This window comes from Callorhinus ursinus, unplaced genomic scaffold, assembly GCF_003265705.2.
Source record: "Callorhinus ursinus isolate GAN/ISIS: 27379988/994484 unplaced genomic scaffold, GSC_fseal_2.0 scaffold25, whole genome shotgun sequence".
Classification (NCBI taxonomy): Eukaryota; Metazoa; Chordata; class Mammalia; order Carnivora; family Otariidae; genus Callorhinus; species Callorhinus ursinus.
In genome coordinates, this window is record NW_027397087.1 from 8,936,968 (window position 1) to 8,960,328 (window position 23,361).

Genomic DNA, 23,361 nt, shown 5'->3' on the forward strand with positions numbered 1-23,361 from the left:
CTCACACTTGCAGATGGAACTCGAGTCCCCCTTTCCCCTATTAACACTATATTTAAATAATATTTAAAGTTTTAAAGCACAATTTTAAAACTTTATCAAATATTTTACAGGAAAATATTAGACTTTGATTTTACCGACTTAATTTGAGTGTTAGGAAGAATGAACATGTTTATACACTGACAAGAATATATGGGGGGAAACTATAGGGACTGTGTGATAGCTACTTATACTCCCTTTTCTTTCTTTTTAAAGATTTATTTATTTGAGAGAGAGAGAGAGAGAGAGAGAGAGAGATATCACACAAGGGGGAGGGACAGAGGGAGAGAGAATCTTAAGCAGACTGTGCTCAGCGCAGAGCCCACTGTGGGGCTTGATCTCATGACCTGAGATCACCACCTGAGCTGAAACCAAGAGTCAGACGCTTAACTGACTGTGTCACTCAGGCATCCCTGTACTCCCCTTTCCCCTCATGTATACTCCTTAGTTCCTTTTGTCCATGTGTTCTTTTGGCTTATTTCCATAATTTTTGGTTTGCTTTCTTTCTGGCAACCATTTTTATTTTAAATTATTGCATACAGATGCAGAAATTACTTGACTGGAGCTACCCGCACAATTATGGAAATTAAAGAAATCACAGGATGCTGAACTGCTGGAAGACTGAACTGTTCTATATTTTTAACCAAGATAAAATTCATATACCACAAAACCTACTCCTTTAAAGGGTAAGGTACACTTCTCTGTTTTTAGTAACTTCACAAAGTTGTGCAACTAATACCACTATCTAATTTCAGAACACTTCCATCACCCCAAAAGAAACCCTGTACCCATTAGCAGTAACTCTCTATTCCTTTTGCAATGTGGATATCTAGTTGTCTACCATTATTTGTTGAAAAGAATGTTGTTTCCCCCATTGAATTGTCTTGAACCCTTGGAAAAACAAATTTACCAGACATATGGGTTTATTTCTGGACTCTCAGTTCTATTCTGTCAGTCTCTGTCTATTCTTATGCTACTATCACACTGTCCCGTAGCTTTGTAGCAAGCTTGGAAATGAGAAAGTATGAGAACTCCAATTTTTTTTTTAAGATTTTATTTATTGATTTGAGAGAGAGAATGAGAGATAGAGAGCACGAGAGGGAAGAGGGTCAGAGGGAGAAGCAGACTCCCTGCTGAGCAGGGAGCCTGATGTGGGACTCGATCCCAAGACTCCAGGATCATGACCTGAGCCGAAGGCAGTCGCTTAACCAACTGAGCCACCCAGGCGCCCCTGAGAACTCCAATTTTGTTCTCTTTCAGGACTGTCTTGGCTAATCTGGATCCCTCACTTTCTGACTGAATCTTAGGATCAGCTTGTCAATTTCTGTAAAGAAGGCAGTTGGGATTTTGGTAGGGACTGCATGGAATCATAGATCACTTAGAGCAGTACTGCCCTTCTAAAAATATTAAGTCTTCCAATCCATGCACAGGGGATGTCTTTCCTGTTTTGTTTTGTTTTGAGGTTTTCTTTAATTTCTTGAAACAAAGTTTTGTATTTTTCAGTGCATAAGTTTTACACTATTTTTGTTATATTTATTTCTAAACATTTTATTCATTTAGATGTATTATAAAAGGAATTATTTTCTAAATTTCAGATCGTTCATTGCTCGTGCATGGAAATGTAACTGATGTTGTATATTGATCTTGTATCCTAACACCTTGCTGAACTTGTTTAAAATTTTTTAGAATTTTCCTAAATCCTTAGGATTTTCTATATACATGATCATGCCCTTTGTGAACAGAGATGGTTTTACTTCTTTCCAATCTACATTCCATTTCTTTTTCTTGCCTAATTGCTTTGGGCTCTACCTTTTTAAAGCCTATACAGTTTCTTGAATGACTTCCCTCTTTTGTCCTCATTAGAATAAATTTTTCTGGGAGAAGGGGACAGGGTGTAGGAGGAAGAGAGAAAATGGAGCTCTTAAAAACCAAAATATTGCAATCATGTGGTTTGAATTGATTTTCAGTGAGCCTCACATCCTCTCAGTGGAAATGTCTTCCTTCATAGCACTTGGGCCCAGGGATTTTCTGGGGGAATGTCTGAAATCTGTTTTCCTCAGGTTTTGGATACAAGCCTGGCTGAGCCAAATATCCACCCTTCCTTGGTTGTTACATAGTCTAAGAAAACATAGCCACTTTTCCCAATGCCCGTCTCTTCCCCTTTTTGGCCAATTCTTACTTGCTAGTTAGAGGTAGAGCATCCATGGTTTCTCTCATAGCATCCTCTGCCTTCTGAGAAATAAAACAGTTAGTGAGACAATAGGTTTATCAGCTGTTCTGCTTCTATCTCAAGAAGACTGACAAATAGCTCCATCACATCTGAAGTCACCTTCTGGGCCAGTTTTGTGATCCAGGTGAGGAGGGTCCACCAAGACTCTCCTTCCATATACTTCCATACACTTCCAAAAAATAAATATAGTTTCTGACACTCAGGTTCTTCATCCCATCTAGAAGACCTTTTTATTAGAACAAGGCACACATTTAATTTCCTCATTCCTGATGAAGTCTTGGCTCACCATGTTCTAGTAGAGCTCTTACTTCTTCCCAGTCATGGGACAAAAGGAGGGAAGAATGGTTCTATTAAAGGTGTCCAACGCACACCAAAGGCTTTGCTGACTGGCTTTAGAATGAGAGAAGTTTCCTTCCTATGAGTGCATGCTCTGTGTTACCAGTGACCTCTTGGGATATACAGGAAGCCAGGTGGATGGAAATCTTTGACTATGTAAATAGATGGACCCCATAGCCAAGTATGAGCTTCTAGTGCTCAATGGCTAGACATGAACAACCGAGGCACTGACCGGCTTCAGAAAGAAAGATAGCACTGGGTGTAGGCAGGATCCAGGATGGTCAGCACCCTGGGCCAACTCCACTGCTTCCCAGTCCGAGGGCAGGCTCTAGAGGGTAGCTGCCCTTTTGTTTGGGGCTTTCCTCCTAGGAGTTAAATCTCTTCCTCCTAGCTCCACTCTGAAACCAAACTCAGGTCTGTGTTGGCTCACCAAGCTTCCTGTCCACCTTGATTTCCTTCTAACCTCACAGGTCCACTTTGTGCCCACTACCTAAGGACAAAGTCACTTAGGCCAGGGAAGGTCTCAAGAGCAAGTGACTTCTTGGTAAGGTGACTCCTCCCTCACCCTGAGGTTGCACATGGCTCCAGTGCCTACTGAGAAGTGGTCCATTGAAGGAAGTTGCCAGGAGTCAAATCTCAAAATCCTTCTTAAAATTATGCTTAGCCATTCCACAGAACTCCCCACAAATGATGAAAGAGAGAGAAGAGCGAGGCTATGTAAGCAGAGAGATGGCCACATCACATCCTGGGGGCCACAGGAGCACCAGGGCTCCCTAATCACACAGGGCACAGGAAAGCCCCATGCTAGAGAGACAGGAGGAACTGCCCAGGGCGCCATGAGCGTGCCACGGCTCATGTCTGCGATTATTATAATTATGACAATGCCAGCTTCTTATCCTTTATCTGTTTCAAAAGGCCCACCTCCCACTCTTGTACCACTTGGTCACAATACTTCAGTATCCCATATACTTAAACCGAGACCTTAAAGGTATTGTCTGTCATCTTTCAAGGTATCGGTTACTGTAACACTTCTATGGTTTGAGTGTCTGGGGTGATATATTTAATACTATTTTCCCCTTATTAATAAGCACCAAATAAGTCAATTTAAAAATTATTTCCTTCAGTCTTCCCTCACGTTCACTTTACTATCTAGAACTATATTTCAATACAGTGTATTTGCTTTGCTGAATTCATTCATAGTGTATCTGTACGTCTGGATTGAACACATTTCCTGTAGTGACAACTACTCTATTTGTAGGAACTATTTAGGTCACTGGAGTGGAGAAAAAGAGGCCACTGTTTAATAGAAAAGGCATATATCCAAATATAGATGCAGTTTTCTGAACACCGGTTGAACATCAATGATGGAGAGATTGTTACAATTTCCCAAACCCTGGACCAAAACCTTAAATGATTAGTCCTTTGTTAAACTGACCCAGAGTTTAATCCAGGAAAATAAGTTTCCTAACCCCTAAAAAAGTGAGTCTTAAAAAGTGTCTTACTTCTGCTTTAGAAGTAACACAGTCTCTTCAAAAAGCAATTTGTTTCGATGTAAATGATTTCCCAACAAAAATCACTTCAGAGGAAGCTATACGAGTTGAGCCTTAGGGCATGCACAGTAATTGTTTGCTTTTGGAGACAGAGCAAGCATGACAAATATTTTCAGTTGTCAAGGGAGGAGGGAATGACCCACCTAAGAAATGGAAACCAACGAAGAGTAATACGACACTCCTCCTTAGTTCCACTGGGCGCCGGCTGGGGCTGCTACACAGTTAACTTCCTATGGCCGGATAAAGGCGAGGCTGTGCAAGAGCTGAATAAAAGCGGCCTCTCTACCCGCTCCCCCCAACACTGTGGTGGGGGACGGCATGCAAGGACTTCAGGGGAAGGGGGCATTGGAAAAGTACCCTTTACTGTTGCCATTCATTCATTCACGCATGCATGCATTCATTCATTCATTAATACATTCCTTCAATGAATAGTTAGGCGCTGGGGGCTTAATTCTTCAAATATGACTCAACAGCCCATTCGGATACCACACACCTCCGTCCCCATTTCTAGCCCTAGGCCTCACTCGCTCATCAAGAAGATGCTTATTACAGCCTCGCTCTCCTCCCTCCCCTCCCCGGGTCCCGGGCCAGGGTGACAGGACAAATCCAGTCAGAAGAGTCCCTTACCAAGAGCAAGGAAGGAGGGCTCAGAGTATATGGAGAAGGGGTTTCGGGGGCCTTCCTGCCTGCATGGGGGAGAGGCGGCCCCTTCTTGGGCGGCCGCGCCCCGGGGCGAGGCTGAGGGCTCCCGGGCACCGCGCTTGGACGGAGAACCTGAGCTCACGCCGATGCTGGAGGGGGAAACGGCCGCGAGGGGATTCCGCACGGGCGAGTGGGCGCTGCAGGACGTCCGAGGCGGTGGGAGGCTGGTGACAGCACACGCACACGTGGGGAGGACCGCCTCCACCTAGGTGGTGGGAGCAGGGGTCGCGGCAGGGGCGACGAGCGGGCGGGGCGGGTTACCTGATGAAGGTGGTCTTGCCCGTGCTGTACTGGCCCACCAGCAGGATCATGGGCTTGTTCTCGAAGTCGGCGTCCTCCAGCGCCGGCGAGTGGAACTCGTGGAAGCGGTACGCCTCCTCCAGCGGCAGCACCTTGCGCAGGTAGAGCGAGCGCAGGCCGCCAGTCACCGTCTGCACCGCGTCGGCGCCTCCCGCGCGCTCGCGCCCGCCCGCCTGCCGCCCCATCCAGCTGAACATCCTGCAGCCGGTCCGCGCCCCGCGCCGGCCCTCTCAGTGCCTGCCCCGCGCTCCGACCCCGCTCTGAGTTCGACCCTCTCCGGCTCGCTCTGAGCTGCCCCAGCCGCTCTCGCCGCCGCCCGAGCTGGCCCCGCCTCGTGCCGTCGCAGCCAATCTCCGGCCGTTACGTCACGGCAGCTCGTTCACTATTCAGGAGGCTTGCTCAAGTCCTTCCTCATTGGGCCGCTGCCAGGGCGGGTGGTGGCGTCAGCCAATGGAGAGGAGGTTCTTAATGAATTATTGATGACGGAGTCTCCCCGCGGTACTGGGCGGAGGAGAGGGTGTCTCCAGGGCCGCTGGGCGCAGACGGGTCAGAGGAGGGGCCCCTTTAGGTCGCCGGAGCCCCACCTCTGGCCAGGTGGCGTCGGCTTCCGGGCAGATCTGAGCTGGCAAAAATGAGCCTCCGGAGGCTTAGTCTCTCCTTCCAGTCTTATGATACTGGGGACAACAGTGCAGAAAGTTGATAGGCAGGTTCTTTCTACCCGCTGGCAGGTTATTATTTACCTTCATTTTATTAGTGAAGAGACCTTGACTCACAGACATACTGACAAGATTTGAATAAGGGGAAGGAGACTCCAATTTACTTGAGTAGATATTTCTCCTACTTCACACTGCCTCCACTAAATTCTGGGATCGATTGAAAACCGTTTGCCCTTATTTTTCTTTATTTGATTTAATGTAAAATTGAAAGTTTAATCATCATCCTCATTATTACAACCTAATGACCACATATGGACATGTAAAGAGTTATTATTACCTCCTAGCTCTCTCTTTTTCAGGTTAAAAGGACACGTCTAAATTGAGACTGGGAGAAATAATCAGCCATCACTTTTGGTGTTCTAGGTAACAGTTTGAGAATATTTCTCAGTTGTTTTAGAGCATTTCTCAGATGTGATCCATGGAGTCACCTGCATAAGAATAACCTGGGATGCTTGTTAAAATTCAGATTTCCGGTCATCACCCCAGACACACTGAGTTAAAATACTGTGAGGAAGGATGGGGCTCAACAAGTGTTCTCAGGTGATTCTGATACACCCTAAATTTGGGGAAACACAATGCCCAACAGTACTTCTCTAACTTGATAGAAATGCAGATTCTGATTCAGGGGTGTGCATTTCTGACAAGCTTTCAGGTGTTTCCAATGCTGTTTGTCTATGGACTATAATTGCTGAGAGAGAACAGGACTTGGCATCAAAAGACCTGGGTTTGAATCTTGACTACAGAAGTTAATGGCTATGTGGCTTTAAATGCAATGAGCTGCCTCTCTGCCTCAGTTTCCTTGTTTGTAAAAATGGGAACTCCTTGGGAGTTGTTGTGTGGATCAAATATTTAGAGGAAGCTGTATGTAACTAGGGAAGTGGAAAGAAAGCCAAAGGAAAATGAACTTGGATATCTGCCTCATGTCAAAATAAAACAAAGATTAAAATGTAAAAATAAAATACATAGAACTACTAGAAGAAGGTACAGGTGAAGATTTATAAAATTTTGGAAGGGAAAAGCTTTTCTGATCAAAACCAAAGACAAATTATGAAGAAAAGGTTGACAGTTTTCTCAACAAAAAAGTAAAAGCTTTAGTGTATTTTTAAATATACAAACCCATGTAAACATACTCTTTACCATATGATCCAGAAATTGTAGCCCTTGGTATTTACAAATAAGTTGAAAACTTATGTCTGCACAAAAACGGCACATGGATATTTATAGCAGCTTTATTCATAATTGCCAACCCTTGGAAGCAACCAAGATGTCCTTCGCTAGATACACTTCGCTATGGTACAACCAGCTGATAGAATATTATTCAGTGCTAAAAAGAAACGAACTATCAAGTCAGGGAAAGCCAGAGAGAAACCTTAAAATCCATACTACTAAGTGAAAGAAGACAATCTGAAAAGGTTGCATACTGTATGATTTGACTATATGACATTCTGGAAAAGGCAAAACTATGGGGACAGTAAAAGGATGAGTGATATCCAGGGGTTAAGAAAGAGGGAAGGATGAATAAGAGGAGCAAGAAGACTTATAGAGTAGTGAAAATAATTCTGTATGATAATGTCATTATACATTTGTCCAAATTCATTGACCATATAACACCAAGAGTGAACCCTAATATCAACTGTGGATTTTGGGTGATAATGATGTGTCATTGTAGACTAGATTCATTGACTGTAATGAATCAATTACACTCTGGTGCAGGATATTGCTGATATGGGATGTTGATAGTGGGAGGCTATATATTGGGGAGGCAGGGGTACATGGAAACTCTCTGTACTTTATGCTCCATTTTGTTGTGAATCTAAGACTGCTCTAAAAAATTCTATTAAAAATAGTATATATAAAAAATAAACAAATCCATAAACAAAGGTAAAAGGCAAAAGACAAATTGGGAAAACTATTAACAGACATATATAATAAATATATTTAATTAAGGATATTAGAACTTTAAAGGCTACTGTAAAATTGTTGGGAAAGAAATGATGCTCCATTAGAAAATGAGCAGAGGACATAGGCAACTAAAAAGACAAATATAATTGGCCAATAAACATTAAATGATGCTAACCTCCATTAATAATCAAAAGACAAAAATTTAAAATAAATAGATAACATTAAGAATGGCAGACTTATTTTTATAAGATAATGCCTAATGTTGACAAGAGTGTGGAAAAAGATACCATCTCATACATTGCTCGATATGGTGTAAATTGGCACTTTAATGGAGTCCATACTTATAAAAAAATCTTGAAAACACACATTCAAGACTTCTGTAACATCGTACTTAATGATGAAATAACTGAATGCTAAGATCAGGAACAAGGTAAAGATGTCTACACTTATCACTTCTGTTTAATGTCATACTAGAGGTTCTAACCAGTACAATAAGAAAAAGAAAAGGTATCCACTTTGGATAGGAATAAGTAAAATTGTCTTTATTTGCAGATGATATGACCACCTATGTAGAAAATTCTATAGAACCTACAAAAAAAGCTACTAGGATTAATAAGTGGGTTCAGTCAGGGTGCTGGATACAATACACATATCCAAAAACCAGCTATGTCTTTATATACCAGAAATGAACAATGGGCCGGTGAAATAAAAAAATCAATGTCACTTGTAATAACATCAAAAATATGAAATATTTAAGGATAAATCAGATAAAAAATGTACAAGGTCTAGGGGTGCCTGGGTGTCTCAGTCGGTTAAGCATCTGACTCTTGATTTAGTCTCAGGTCATGATCCCAGGGTCCTGGGATAGAGCATCAGGCTCCCTGCTCAGTGGGAGGCCTGCTTCTCCCTCTTCCTCTGCCTGCTTGCGTTCCCTCACTGTCTCTCTGTCAAATAAATAAATAAAATCTTTTTTTTAAAAAAAAGATTCTCTCTCTCTCTCTGCCCCTCCACCCTGCTCCTGTGTGTGCTCTCTCTAATAAAAAAAAAAAATGGGCAAGCTCTATACACTGATAACCACAAAGTATTTCTGAGAGAAATAAAAAAAGGCCTAAATAAATGGAGATATATACGATATACCATGTTTATGGATCAGAAGACTCAATATTGTTAAAATGTCAATTTTCTCCAAACTAATGTACAGATTCAGTGCAATTCCAGCAGGCTGTTATTTTTGTAAGAACAGATAGGCTGATTCTAAAATTCATATGTAAATGAAAAAGACCTAGCCAAAGCAACTTTGAAAAAATTAACAAAGTTGGAGGACTTACACTACCTAATTTCAAGACTTACAAACCTACAGAAATCAAGACAAGACAGTGTGGTATTGGTATAAAAATAGACTAATATATCAATGAAATAAATAGAGTTCAGAAATAGACCCACACATCTATAGTCAACTGATTTTTGACAAAGTGCAAAGGCAATTCAATGGATGAAAAAAGTCTTGTCAACCAATAATGCTAGAACAATTGAATACCCATATGCAAAAATATAAACTTTGTTCCACACCTTGCACTGTATGTAAGAATTAACTCAAAATGACCATAGACATAAATGTAAAACTTAAAATTATAAAACTTCTAGAAGAAAACATAATACAGGGGCACCTGGGTGGCTCAGTTGGTTAAACGTCCGCCTTCGGCTCAGGTCATGATCCCAGGGTCCTGGGATCTAGCTCCACATTGGGCTCTCTGCTCAGCGGGGAGCCTGCTTCTCCCTCTCCCTCTGCTGCTCCCCCTGCTTGTGCTCTCACTCTCTCTCTCTGTGTCAAATAAATAAATAAAATCTTTTAAAAAAAAACACAGTAGAAAATCTTTGGATATTATGTAGGGAAAGGTTTCTTAGATGATACCAAAAGCATGATCCATAAGAGAAAAAAATTAATAAATTGGACTTCATCAAGATTAAGAACTTCTGATATTTGCAAATGACATATCAGATAAAGGGCTAGTATCCAAAATCTATAAAGAACTTATCAAACTCGACACCCAAAGAACAAATAATCCAATCAAGAAATGGGCAGAAGACATGAACAGACATTTTTCCACAGAAGACATCCAAATGGCCAACAGACACATGAAAAAGTGCTCAATCGCTTGGCATCAGGGAAATCCAAATGAAAACCTCAATGAGATACCACCTCACACCAGTCAGAATGGCTAAAATTAACAAGTCAGGAAACGACAGATGTTGGGGATGTGGAGAAAGGGGAACCCTCCTACACTGTTGGTGGGAATGCAAGCTGGTACAACCACTCTGGAAAACAGTATGGAGGTTCCTCAAAAAGTTGAAAATAGAGCTACCATACGATCCAGCAATTGCACTCCTGGGTATTTACCCCAAAGATACAAATGTAGGGATCCGAAGGGGTACGTGCACCCCAATGTTTATAACAGCAATGTCCACAATAGCCAAACTATGGAAAGAGCCAAGATGCCCATCGACAGATGAATGGATAAAGAAGATGTGGTATATATACACAATGGAATATTATGCAGCCATCAAAAGGAATGAGATCTTGCCATTTGCAACGACGTGGATGGAACTGGAGGGTGTTATGCTGAGCGAAATAAGTCAATCAGAGAAAGACACGTATCATATGAACTCACTGATATGAGGAATTCTTAATCTCAGGAAACAAACTGAGGGTTGCTGGAGTGGGGGTGGGGTGGGAGAGATGGGGTGGCTGGGTGATAAACATTGGGAAGGGTATGTGCTATGGTGAGCGCTGTGAATTGTGCAAGACTGTTGAATCACAGATCTGTACTTCTGAAACAAATAACGCAACATATGTTAAGAAAAAAAAAAAGGAAGAAGATAGCAGGAGGGGAAGAGTGAGGGGGGTGGAAATCGGAGGGGGAGATGAACCATGAGAGACGATGGACTCTGAAAAACAAACTGAGGGTTCTAGAGGGGAGGGGTTGGGGGATGGGTTAGCCTGGTGATGGGTATTAAAGAGGGCACATTCTGCCTGGAGCACTGGGTGTTACGCACGGAACACTACATCAAAAACTAATGACGTAATGTATGGTGATTAACATAACAATAAAAAATTTAAAGAAAAAAAGATTAAGAACTTCTGACCTTTGAAGGATACTGTTAAGAGAATGAAAAGACAAGGCACAGACTAGGAAAATATATTTTCACATTACATATCTGATAAAGGACTTGTATCCAGAATGTAAAGACCTCTTAAAATTCAATAATAAGAAAACAACCCAATTTAAGACATGGGAAAAAAAATTTGAACAGATACTTCCCCAAAAAAGATATGTGGGCAAATAAACACATAAAAAGATGTTCAACATCATTAGTCATTAGGAAAATGCAAATTAAAAAAACCACAACAAAAGATACTACTACATACCTATTAGAATGCCTAAAATTAGAAGACTGACCATACCAATTGTTGGTGAGGATGTGGAGCAACTGGAACTCTCATACGTTGATAGTGGAATGTAAAATTATGCAACTCCTTCGGAAAACAGTTTGGCAATTTCTTTTTTTTTTTTAAGATTTTATTTATTTGAGAGGCGTAGGGCAGAGAAGGAGAGTGAGAGGGAGAAGCAGACTCCCAGCTGAGCAGAGAGCCTGATGCAGGGCTCGATTCCAGGACGCTGGGATCATGACCTGAGCCACAGGCAGACGCTTAACCGACAGCCAACCAGGTGACCCCGTTTGGCAATTTCTTAAAAAGTAAACCATATACCTACCACATGACGCAGCAGGGGAAGAGCACAGGAAGAATTACAAAGGGCATGACTACAAAGGATTTGTTCGTTACCTTGATTGTGGTGAAAGTTGACAGTTGTATACATCTGCAGAAACTCATCAAATTGTGTGCTTTAAATATGTGTGGTTTATCATGTGTCGATTATACCTTTATTAGTTGTTAGAAATGCTCATGCTTCTAGACTCAGAAATTTTGCCCTGAGGAAATAATCAATGTAAAGCTTTATCTAAAGCATGTTTATCAGCATGACACATAATAGTGAAAAGCTGTGATTAACTGTCCCTCCATGGAGGATTCGTTAGATAATGGATTCCTATGCAGTCTCTGAAAATTGTGTCATATAAAAAGAATGTAAATGACCTGGGAAAATACTCAGAATATATTTTTAAGTGGAAAAAAGATTACAGGAGAGAATACTTTCAATTACTATGGAAAACAGTATGGCAATCCCTTGAAAAATTCAAAATAGAACTACCATATGATCCAGTAATCCTACTTCTGGGTATATATCCCAAAACCTTGAAAATAGGTTCTCTAGGAGATACTGCACATCCGTGTTCATAGCAGCACTATTCACAATAGCCAAGAGGTGGATGCCACCCAAGTTTCCATTGATGGATGAATGGATAAACAAAATGTGGTATATACTTACAATGAAATATTATTCAGACTTAAAAAGGAAGTCCTGTCATATGCCACTCTCTACAAGAACCTTGAGAACATGATGCTAAGTGAAATAAACCAGTTACAAAAAGACAAATAGCATATGATTCCACTTTTATGAGGTATCTAAAGTAGTCAAATTCGTAGAAACAGAAAGTCAAATGGTGGTGACCAGGGACTGGAGGGAGTAGGAAATGGGGAGTTTTCAGTAGTATAGAGTTTCAGTTTCGCAAAATGAAAAAATTCAGGAGATCACAACAATGAGATCATAGTTAACACTATTGGCCTATACACCTAAAAATGGTTAAGGTGGTAAGTTTTACGTTATGTATATTTTACCACAATTTTTAAAAAAATGAATGTATAGGATTTTTGTACTTTTGAAAAAAAATTTAAAGTGAGGAAGTGAAAACATGGGAGAGACAAACCCCAAAATAGTAATGATCTCTGCATTTTGGAATGATAAATGATCTTAGTTTCCTTCTTTATGTGCTTTAGCATTTTTCAGATTTTACACAATAATCATGTTCTTGTTTTATAACCAGAGAAAAATTTGAAGGAAGAAAAAAAGTTACTGCCTTTAATCTTTAAAACCAGGGAAAGTCCTGAAAGAGCCTGGAACCAGAGGACCCATCATAATGTCTTACTTTTCTCCCTTCTCTGTCTTCAGACAACCGCAGTCCCCGCTTTCGTGCTCTTGATCTGTCCTCAGTGGAGCAGGAGAGTGACGGGCGCGCCTTAGGACAGTCATCTCGCATCCATTTGCAAGCTGGAGTCCTCTTTTGGTTTTCCTTCTTCAGACTCAACAATCCCAGTTACAGTCACCTTTTCATCTGAATCGAATTGTTTTTTCAGGCTAAATCCTATTTCAGGTAGTTTTACAGAGAGTGCCATTAGTTACCTGGATTTTTGTTGGATTAAATAATTCATGAAAGAAGTATTTTGACAGTAAGACTCAACTCTCTTTGCTATATGGAAATTTTAATCGTAATTCTTGCAGAAGATTTTTTTTTTTCCCTTCTTATCCTTGGTAATTTGAGGTTCACAAGGTCTGCTTTATTTATTTATTTATTTATTTATTTATTTATTTGAGAGGGAGAGAGAGAGAGAGAGCATGCGAGCTCCTGGGCATGAGCAGCATGGGGAGGGGCAGAAGGAGAGGGAGAGAGAGAATCTTAAGCAGGTTCCACGCCCAGCCCGGAGTCCGACATGGGGCTTTATCTCATGACCCTGAGATCACGACCTGAGCTGAAATCAAGAGTTGGACACTTAACTGACTTTACCGCCCAGGCGCCCCTCACAAGGTTAGCTGTAGATGGTGTTCAGGCATAACAAGTGCAGTGTCTTACTCTGATACTTTAAGTCCCAGAGTAGTTAAAGTCCTGAGAGACACATGCTAAAGAGATTAGAGGAGGTACTTTGGCCTGCAAAGAGCCCCCTTCATTTTCAGACACACCTCTCCCTTCTCTGTGGCCACTTACCCAGGTCACTGCTGCCACTTGGAGATACAGCTTATAGGACACGGCAGGTGGAGATGTCTGGGAGGTACTTGCAGTAAGACAGCCAGCTGCCTACACATGGTCCATTTTTCAGCAACGGAACTCTCATTTTCAGCCAGGCACATTGCCACCCAGGTAAAAAACAAAATTTTCCCGTCTCTGTGCAATTAAGTGTGATCATAAGACCTTGCAAGGGCTGTTTGCTGATAGGTTACCTGAAGGATGTGTGGGAGTTGCAGGAAGTCCCCTTTAGAAAGAAAAGAGTTCAATCTTGCTCTCCCCTTCTCTCTTGTAGTCTGGGGTAGGGATATGATGGCTGGAGCTTCAGGGCCCATCCTGGACCATGAGGCCAAGGACTACACATGGGAAGGTAAATCACAGCTGGGAGGGGCAGAATCCTGGATGAGTCCTGGACATGCCATGCCCGCCTTGGATGGCCTCCTTGTGGGCTTCTTTGACATGAATGTATTGAAGCCCCTATTTGTTAGGTCTCTGCTAGTGAGAGAAGAAAGTAATTCCTAACACTGAATTTGTTCCTAGAAATGGAATCTGCCATAACAGAACCCAAAATGTGACATTCCCTTAGTGGAAGAGAGGGGAGGGTCAGCCTTAAGGATTCGATTACTGCAGGCTGGGATTTAAAATAAAGCCACACGTATTTTTCGACATGCCTCTTATCGAGAGATGGGATCTTGGTCCCATCCACTTGAATCCAGGCTGGCTTGTGAGTGCTTCCGCCAATAGCGTACTGTGGAAGTGATGTTCTGTGACTTCTGACACTCGGTCATAATACACCATAATACACCATAATACACCATGCACCTGTCACCGAGTAACACTCGCTCTTGGAGCCCTGACCTGCCCTTAAGAAGGTTGATGATCTTGAAACCACCATGCTGAGGAGGCCGTGTGAAGGTGCTCCGACAGTCAGTCAGACTGAGCCTGTCCTTCGGTCACCCAGGAACCAGATATGTGAAGGAAAGAACCATCTCAGACCCTTCAGCTCCAGGTATTCCAGACCCCAGCCATCTGAGCCCTCCCCAGGCAGTTCAAGTCGTTTCAGGGGAAGCCCCACCCATGAATAAGAGTTGCCCTTGCTGTGCCCTTTTTAAATTCCTGATCCATAGAATCTGTGGGCATAATCAAATGGTGGTTCTTTTGTGCCTGCATTTTGGTTTTTGTTTTGTTTGTTTGCTCAACAATAGATAATTGGGACAACTGGTAATTCTCATTATCTTGTTAAGGTAAAAGTTTAGTTTTCTGTCATAGAAAAGAAGTTCAGAGGTAGGCAGACCAGGGCTAGATTGGTGTGTTCATTGTCAGCAGGAGTTCAGATCCCTTTATCCTCCCTGCTGTCTGGAACGTGGACACAATGGGTGGAGCTCCAGCAGCCGTACTGGACCAGAAGGCAAACTTGAGGATGGCAGAAGCAAGAGCTGAAAGGAGCCTGGGTATCTGCTAAGAAACAGATAAATCAATTTCTTCTATCTTCTTTAAGATACTCTTAAGAATCAAAAGATCAAAAGTTTTTTTTTATCTTTTTGATTATGTAATGAAAAGTCATGCTAACTGGTATAGAATTTTGAATACATGAAACAAGAACTTAGGAAGCTGGCTTGGCTGGAGCTAAAGGTTTGAGAATTTTCAAAATAGAAGTGGTGGTTGAAGTCCTGGGTGTAGATGAGATTGCCTAAGGAGAGTCCGGAGTGGGAAGAGAGGAGAGCTAAGGAGAGAACCTCAGGGAATACCAGCAGTTAATGGAGAGCAGGGGAGGTGCGACCACAGGAAGGGCTGGAAAGTGAGAAGGAAACCAGGCTGGACGGTGTCCAGCAAACCTGGCCCCTTCCCTCTGGGGGGAAGCCTAGTTGGCAGCCCCTAATGCGTTCCTCATGTGTACACGGCTAATACCGAAATTTCCCTTTGTTTTGCAAGGCTCTGTTTTGATGAAGCTCTTCTACGTGGGACGAGAAGGAAGCTCCTTGAAGTGTGGGGTCAATTGTTAATCATTTTTATTGTCCCAGTGCCTACCACAGTGACTGGCATGCAGCGAGAAAGCAAGAAATATTTGCAGGCGGAACTGGGTTGAACTGCTGTTGGCAAGGAAGTGTGGGAAGGGAGGGTTTCAGGAAGGAGGGGTGGTCTGTGGTGCCAAATATCGAGAACAGTCAAGTAAGATAAGGCCTGTAAAGGGCTGGTGCCATTTGGCTCAGTGTATCTGGCAATCAGGACATTGGTGACCTTGGGGAGAAGTGTTTTCACGGGGACTGGGGACAGAACACAGTGGTGTGTGAGAAGCCCAGGCAGGGGTGAGGGCAGGAGTCAGGCTGCTTTTGCAGCACCAGGTAATGAATGAAGATGAGTCAACAGCATTTACCCACATGGCCATTTTATTCTGGGCTCAAATACTACAGTGATTTTTATAAGCCTCATTGTACACACTTTGATGAATCCAAGGCAGGGCTGTCTTCACTGTCCAGCAAACAGGTCTTACAGTGTGGCTCACTCTAATTTAAGGAAAGCCTGTTTGTTGCAGATGGAGAGAAAAGATGTCAAAGTGGAGGCTGTTGGCTGCTCTGGCGTGGAGGATGGGCGGCATCCCAGGTCCGAATTATCTGGGTGGGGACCAGTTTTGCAGGTCCAGGAGCCCTGTTTACCAGTGGGTTAGGGGCATTAATGGATTCCTGCTTTCCAAGCTTGTAGGAGAGTAGGGCATAAATCCACACCGCTGAAATTTAATATGTGTAGCCTCATGGGGATGTGGGCGGTGCGCAGAAGGGAGGTGGGAATCTCCTTAAAATGCAGATTCTGATCCAGCAGACCTGAGGTGGGGCCTGAGCTTCTCTGCATGTCTAACCAGTCCCCCACCACACTTTGAGTAGCAAGGATGGATTTTGGAAGCCATTTTTTCTGGACTTTCGTTACTTGTCACCACTCATCATTTCCTAGCAACCCAAGGACTGCTTCGGGAGCATAGAGGCCAGGAAAGAGGGCCAAGTCTTCCAGGTTTGCTGGGCTTCATGCTTTCTGGTCACACCTTCCATTGGCCTGGACATCTCCATGGCTCAGGTTACATATTTCTTTAGTCAAGTTCCTAGCCTGATGGGAGGCCTGGATACTTTGGGCTTCTCTGTGTCCCAGGGCTTTCCCAGTGACTTGTCTGCCAACCTTCTGCAAGGACAGATGGGCTTCTTCCTCAGGGCTAACCTACTCCTTTAAGGGTTGAGTCTTCCTCGTTGAGAGTTGCCTAGGGCAACTCTCCGAGAGCTAGGGATGTCCTGGCCATGGTGTTTATGTGATAAATAAGAGGAATCCCATTTAGAAATAAATAATCCCATCTGGAAACCAGAGAGGAAGGTGAGAAGGGAACCGAGGAGTGCTCCTGGGACAGGCTGGCTGGCGAGTGCTGGCCTGATGCCTGACTCCATTTCCCTGTTCAGACATCCCTGAGCTGCACCCCAGATCCTTGTTCCGAGAGCTTGAGCTGCAGGTGCAGGCTTTGCCGGGCATGTCATTGGAGCTGGGTGCTCAGATGAGGCTGCCTGGTTCAGATCCCAGGGATCAGTGGTCCAGGGGCTCTGAGCGGCTGGAGGGGGACTGCTGAGACCTGCCCGTCACCTGTTTGGCTTTGTTACTGAAGAGACCAGTTCTCGGTCTAGTGCTCGGTCAAGATCTCCTAGATCATCACACTATCTATGAATACCCTGATTCAAAACAACGAAACCCACAAAATATAGTAGCCTATAAAAATAATGATTGCCTTAATTTTACAAAGGCGTTTTTTTCCAGAGAACCCGGAGTACTCTTAGGTCCTCCTCTTGTTCATTCCTGGAGGCGCTCTGTGCCAGGAGGCCGAGGGGAGTAGAATCAAGGGGGCTTTGAGCTCCAGCTCACAGGCCGAGGTTTCTGGGGAACCTGTCTCTTCCACAGGCCATGCTTTTATTCTCCATACTTGGGGCATGTGTGGGACCCTGTGGCTACTGGACCTCCTTCCCTGCAGGGAAAGGTTTAAAAAAATTCCTGTGGGTCTAAAATCCCAACACATGCCTGTGTTATGTTCCTTTTGTCTCTTTCTCTATCTCCCTCAACTTTTTAAAATTTTTATTTATTTTTTGATAAAAAGCCCAGGTCAGCCTGCCTATACCCCTTGCCAGAGAGCAGAGCCGGCTGAGCAAGCTGGTCAGCCCCAGTGGGCTCCACGCCTCTGACCATAGAAGCAGACACGAGATCGGTGAGGCTCGCTGGGACTTAGGAGGGACACTCGCTCTTCAGGTGTTTCTTCTTCTCCACCGCCAGTCTCAAGGCCTGAAGGAGCTTGTCCTTGTTATTCAGGATGTTGTACTCAGAGAGCTTCACCAGCTTGTCAAAGGCGGCCTCTGTGTATGTCAGCTCCTTGGTAGCGTATGGAGTTTGGGGGCCATAAATGTCCACGTGGCCCTGTTCCAGCTCCTCGGGGCTTCGCGCCACACCTGGAGGCAGCAGAAGGACTTGCTATACACGGAAGGTTGTAAGGGCTTGTGTCTGTCTCTCTCCCCTTGGCCTGTCCCAGCACACGTGGGCACACACACATGCATGCATGGGGGAACACACACACACACACACACACGTGCACATGCACACCTCCATGCTCCTCAGGGCAGGGATGCAGCTTGACCATCTTAGGACCACCCTGGCAGGACACAGAGCCAGGCACCTAGTGGGATGTCAATAAATGTTGAATGACTGCAAGAGTAGAGGGTGACATTGCTGGCTCATGCAGGGGTGGGGGGCTTTGTTTTCTTCCAAAGCCAACGTTGGTTCAGACCAGAGCTAAGCTGGGCTTCCCTGTTAGCAAAGTCAGAAGACCGCACAAGTCCAAACATAGGAGCTCTTGGCCCAAGGCCAGTGGATGGTGGGAACCGAGTTCAGAGGCGGCTTACCTGGGGCCTTGTACTTCTGGAAGGTGTCGTTGATGAGTGGGAAGAAAAGGATGATGGGGGCATCAGGCTCCTGGGAGTTCTCCAGCAAGTAGCACTCCTTGAGGTTTTCCTCGTCCTCTTGCAACTCATATTTGGGGAAGGGGATGTTCTGCACTGTGCAGTACTCACAGGTTTGTTTCATGGGCTGGAATAGAACAGGACACGCTGGAGGATTAGCAAGGGTGGGAGTGAGTAAGCAACCTGGAGCTCTAGATCCAGCTTCCTGATTTCCCCAGCCAACAACTCAGGTCTCCAACTACTTTGCCTCTTTGGGCTATTTTCAGAGCAAAGAGCCTGAGAGTTGGTGTGGGTCCAACTACAAGCTCCTTCTGAAGGTGGACAGAAGCCCTTTCAATGATGCTTCACCCAAACACAGACCTGGGTAGATGTGGGCGGCAGCATGAGGGTGATTGGAGCTTTGCCACATCTGGCCATGTCCGGCCAGGCTCCTGTGGGATGTGCATGGCCTTTGGGACGGACGAAGGGCCACAAGGCTGGAAAGGACTCTGAAAGGGCATCTTTATAAACATGATGTAACAGAAAGAGCGGTGGACTGATAATGTCAGAATTCCCTCACTTCTGCCCCCCGTTCCAAGCTCACTAGTAGCGTGATCTTGAGCAAAGCCACTGACCTCTCTCTGTGTCTCAGTTCCCCGGCCTATAACCCAGGAATAATAGTAGCTGGGCCATCCACCTCGAAGAGCGGGTGTAAAGACCAAGGGCGAGCATGTGTAGGAAAGCATGCCGTCACTCATTTATAAACTTGACCCCTCATCATTGGTGTCATGCTTATCCTCTGTCTCTATGCCCCTTTCCTGGGCTTCAGGATAGGACTGTACTAAAGGAGACCAAAACACAATTTCTTCCCCTTAAAAGGCCAGAACTTTTCAAAGGTAAATAGAGAAAAAATAAACAAAAACCTCTGGTCCTGGCTTTTAATATAATCACATGGAGGGTCATATTTCCTGAGGAAAAGGGCAATGTGATTATTTTGAAAATAGGACATTATAAACTCTTGAAGTGGTGCAAAACTTTAGAATTGACTGGACTCCATTAAGGTTATTTTTAAGAACTCCTGTTTTTTTTGCAGCTGACGAATTGCCAAATGCAGCAAATGGTCAGATAATAAAACTGCTGAAATAAAACTAGAATTCGCTCCCTGGGTCTCTTTAAAGGCCACACTGCATGTGAGGGCCAGCTGGCTGCCCCTTGAGGTTTGGATGGCTAACCTTACATCGGGTAGAGCTGCTTGAGTTTCTCTGATGCTAAGTCTTGGGGCCTGTGGGGAATGCACGTTCTCCCATTTCCCAGTTTCGTGAAGGCTCAGTGTGTGGCCTGTCTCAGAAGAGGCACAGCGCTTCTGCTCAGGCAGGAGCCTTTCTTTGTCACACTTGCCTTTGTCTGGGACCCAGCACAGTAATTGAGGTGGATGATGAGATCGACTTTTCTCTCGGGCCTAAGGAGGGGTGGGTAGCTGGAGTTGACGAAGAATGCGGTGTCCAACAGGCACAAGTGCTTCACAGACTCTGTCAGCTGGTTTGGGAAACCATCTAGCACCGTGTCTGAAAGCCAGGATTTCCAGTTACCATCATGCCTTGGTGCCCTGATCTCAGTGGATGGTCCCATTCTGTGGACAGAATGCCCTGCCTGGAGCTGCTTCACCTGGGTCTGGGCTTTGGGCCCTCTCCCTTCCAGCTAGGACCCCCGGTGAGTCCCGGTGTCCCTTGGGGTGGGCTGATAAAGAATAGCATTATCTTAGGGTTGTAGCAAGTCTTTTATGGAACACACAGAGAAAAACTACTCTGACTCAGCCACAGAGGTTTGGGGTTGCAGGGGTATAAAACTATCTTATAAATTAGTGCACACCCTGGGCCCAGGGCCAGCTGCCCTTTCTGCCCCAGACATCGAGAATGAGGATTTTTAGGCCAGGTCAAAGCGGCCATTTGCAGGCTGTGGCCAAGGAAAATACCAGTGATGGGGGCAAATCAATTTTTGAGCAGCGTGGGGAGGGGGCACTGAGTTGAAGCTACATGACCACAATTTAAGACCTGGCTCTGCCACTTACCATTTGGGGGTTCTTGAGCTGGACCATCCCTACCCAACTCTCAGGGGCACCATTCACATTAAAAGGTGCCCCCAGAGCAACGAGAGAAAGCCAGGGCCCTCATTTCCCCAGCAGGGTCCCAACTTCTACTTGTTGGGATTGTTGTACAGATTCAAGTAACTAAATACCAACACTGCTCCACCTACATTCAGAACCTCACCAAACGTGGAAGACGCCCTCAGGAGAGTCTGCCCCCCTTCCCCCCCACCCCTACGAACATGGTCAGAGGAGCTTTGCCACCATTTCTCCATGGCAGCCCCAACGTGCCCTTCTCCTTTATCCAGGCAGAGGTGGGCAGCCAGGGAGGGTTACCTCTCCACCTGGAGAACTGGCTGTTCTGGAGGTAGTCGGTGTGCAGCTGCAGGCCCAACAGGAAGTTGTGGAACTGAGACACAAAGGACCGGTGGGTGAGGATGCTACGGAAAGTACTGGAGAGCCACGACCCTGGGATCACCACCGCAGTGTCCAAGACGTTGGCATCACATTTGGGGATTTCAGGCAGGAGTGGCTCATCTTCTGCAGGGGAGAGGGAGGGTGGAAGGCGGGTCACAAGAGCTGGGGTCCCCGGGTGGCCCAAGCAGAGCCTGCATGGTTACCCGGCACCCAGGGGTCAGCCACTGTAAGTGCAGATCACACCTTCCTTGCCTAGTTGTTAAGGCCCTGGCACTGGAGACTTAGAGACCAGGGACAGGGTGGTGGAGAAGAGGAGTGATGACAGGTAAGGGGGGCGGGTCCCAGAGAGGACCGGGAATCTAGAAGCACCCCTGTAACTGTGCTTGTGGATCCCTACCCCCTTGGCCCTCCTGGGCACTGTACCACTCTGCTGGCCCCTCCTCCACCCCCAGCCAGGCCCGGGCGGACCCCTGAAACTTGTGATGGAGACTTGATCACCGTCCCCTTCAGGCAGGGACCACCCCACCCTAGCTGCTTTCTCATCTCTGAACCACAGAGATGACGACGTTGAAACACTAGGTTTGTGATCCTCCCCTCCCCCGCATCACCCAGCCAAGAGGGGAAGCCAGTGGGGTCACCCACCGATGTCGTGCACTCTCTCCCTGGTCCATCTGTGGAAAAACTCCTCTGAGCTTTGGGACAGATTCCAGGCATCAAGCAAGTTTAGGGAGAAGATGCTGCTCCACAGGCCTAGGGGGCAGGGCCAGCCGTGAGCACCTCTGCCCCAGAGCCCCCAGCCACCCAAACACTGACTACTTCTACCTTGGCCTTGATGTTCCCTCCCAGTTGGGCTGCTCAGGGGGTGAGACAGACTTTGATTCCCCTCCCCCCACAGGGCAGCGGGACCCCCATGACGGATGAGGGCATGCTGGCAAATGCAGGAGGGTTGCATGCTCAAGGGATAACCCAAACCAGCACCAGCACCCAGGACAAGATCCTGGGGGAACGGAGCAGGCCTCCCTGTCACTCCTCTAATTCAAAGGGAGGGGGGCCTGCCCAGCATGGGGCGGGGTCCCCACGGGCCTCCCGGGCCAGGAGTCACCTAGCATGTAGCACATCCGCGACTCTGGGATCCTCTTCATCAGCCGCCCCATGAAGAACTCAGAGCCAAAGAGCTCGGTGGGGATGAAGGCCCCGTACTTCTGCAGGCCCACCTCATAGGGGGAGAACTCACACCACTCTGCCCAGGAAGCAGCAGGGTGGGGTGTCAGTCTCCAGCCTGGACAGCCCAACCCTCCCTCCTCAGGGCTCCTACAGGTCCGGGGCCTTGGGGGACCTGCGACAGGGATGCCACAGTCCCCCCACAAGGCACAAGGGGGCGCCCATGACTGGTTTCTGCTGGCCGGGCAAAACCCCCTTGCCACCTGCATTGTTCATTTGCTCCACCAAGCCGGATAAACAGAGACCACAACCGACCTCGAATCGGGGCAGCTTTCTAGAGTCCCTCATTCTGGGCACCTTAAGAAATATCTAGAACCCCTTCCCTTCATAACTTTATTGCCCCGTCCCATCAAACGTCTGCTTCTAGAAAAGCCACAAGCCCCCACCAGCCTGATCTATCCACACAGAAGGGGTAGCAAAGTCGAGATGGAGGGTGGTAAAGGTATGTGGTGGGTTGTGCGTGTGCTGGGGGCGCTGGGTACCTTTGCCTGCCGAGAAGGGACACCCTTATAAATTTCTAGCCACCAGTGTTACCTCTGAAATCCTGGTTGCTTACATCATCCTTGACATTGATGGTGAGGTAGATGGGCAGGGGGTTCTGGCCCTCACACAGAGCAGCACGCTGATCTGACAGTTTGTATTCATTTCTCTGTGGGGAAATGAAATGGTGAAGGAGCAGAGGCAGCCTGGGGACAGTGCAGAATAAGGGGGACGGTCTGGACCTCCAGCAGGCCATTTCCCGATTCCTGAGCCCACCTGGCGGCTGTGCAGGTCCCAGCCAACACCAGTCAATGTACCCGTACAACGTTCGCTCGTCCCTGGGCTAGTCACCATCCCAGACGTATTGGACGGGAGTGGGACTGAATCTATAGCTTAGGGCTGTCCCTCAGAGTCCCAGGATTCCCCTCGAGTCTCAAGGACCAGAGCAGGAAAAGGTAGGGGCGGAAAAGGCCACCACTGT

General features: G+C 45.8%; 2 protein-coding genes across 3 annotated transcripts in view; both read right to left on the reverse strand.

Annotated features, from left to right (window-relative positions):
* Positions 1 to 5,459, reverse strand: part of EHD4 (EH domain containing 4) — a 76,124-nt gene extending 70,665 nt beyond the window's left edge. Inside the window, exon 1 of the mRNA XM_025883554.2 lies at positions 5,116 to 5,459. Within this exon, the coding sequence (XP_025739339.1) occupies positions 5,116 to 5,351 (236 nt within the window). The 5' untranslated portion in view covers positions 5,352 to 5,459. The remainder of the gene's footprint in view (positions 1 to 5,115) is intronic.
* Positions 5,460 to 16,501: 11,042 nt separating this feature from the next.
* Positions 16,502 to 23,361, reverse strand: part of PLA2G4E (phospholipase A2 group IVE) — a 67,421-nt gene continuing 60,561 nt past the window's right edge. For both annotated transcript variants that reach the window (XM_025883553.2, XM_073876857.1), the window contains exons 14-20: positions 22,935 to 23,049; positions 22,282 to 22,419; positions 21,822 to 21,929; positions 21,099 to 21,302; positions 20,078 to 20,244; positions 18,644 to 18,827; positions 16,502 to 18,193 (exon numbers count right to left, since the gene is read on the reverse strand). In XM_025883553.2, the coding sequence (XP_025739338.1) occupies positions 17,973 to 18,193; positions 18,644 to 18,827; positions 20,078 to 20,244; positions 21,099 to 21,302; positions 21,822 to 21,929; positions 22,282 to 22,419; positions 22,935 to 23,049 (1,137 nt within the window). In that variant the 3' untranslated portion in view covers positions 16,502 to 17,972. The remainder of the gene's footprint in view (positions 18,194 to 18,643; positions 18,828 to 20,077; positions 20,245 to 21,098; positions 21,303 to 21,821; positions 21,930 to 22,281; positions 22,420 to 22,934; positions 23,050 to 23,361) is intronic.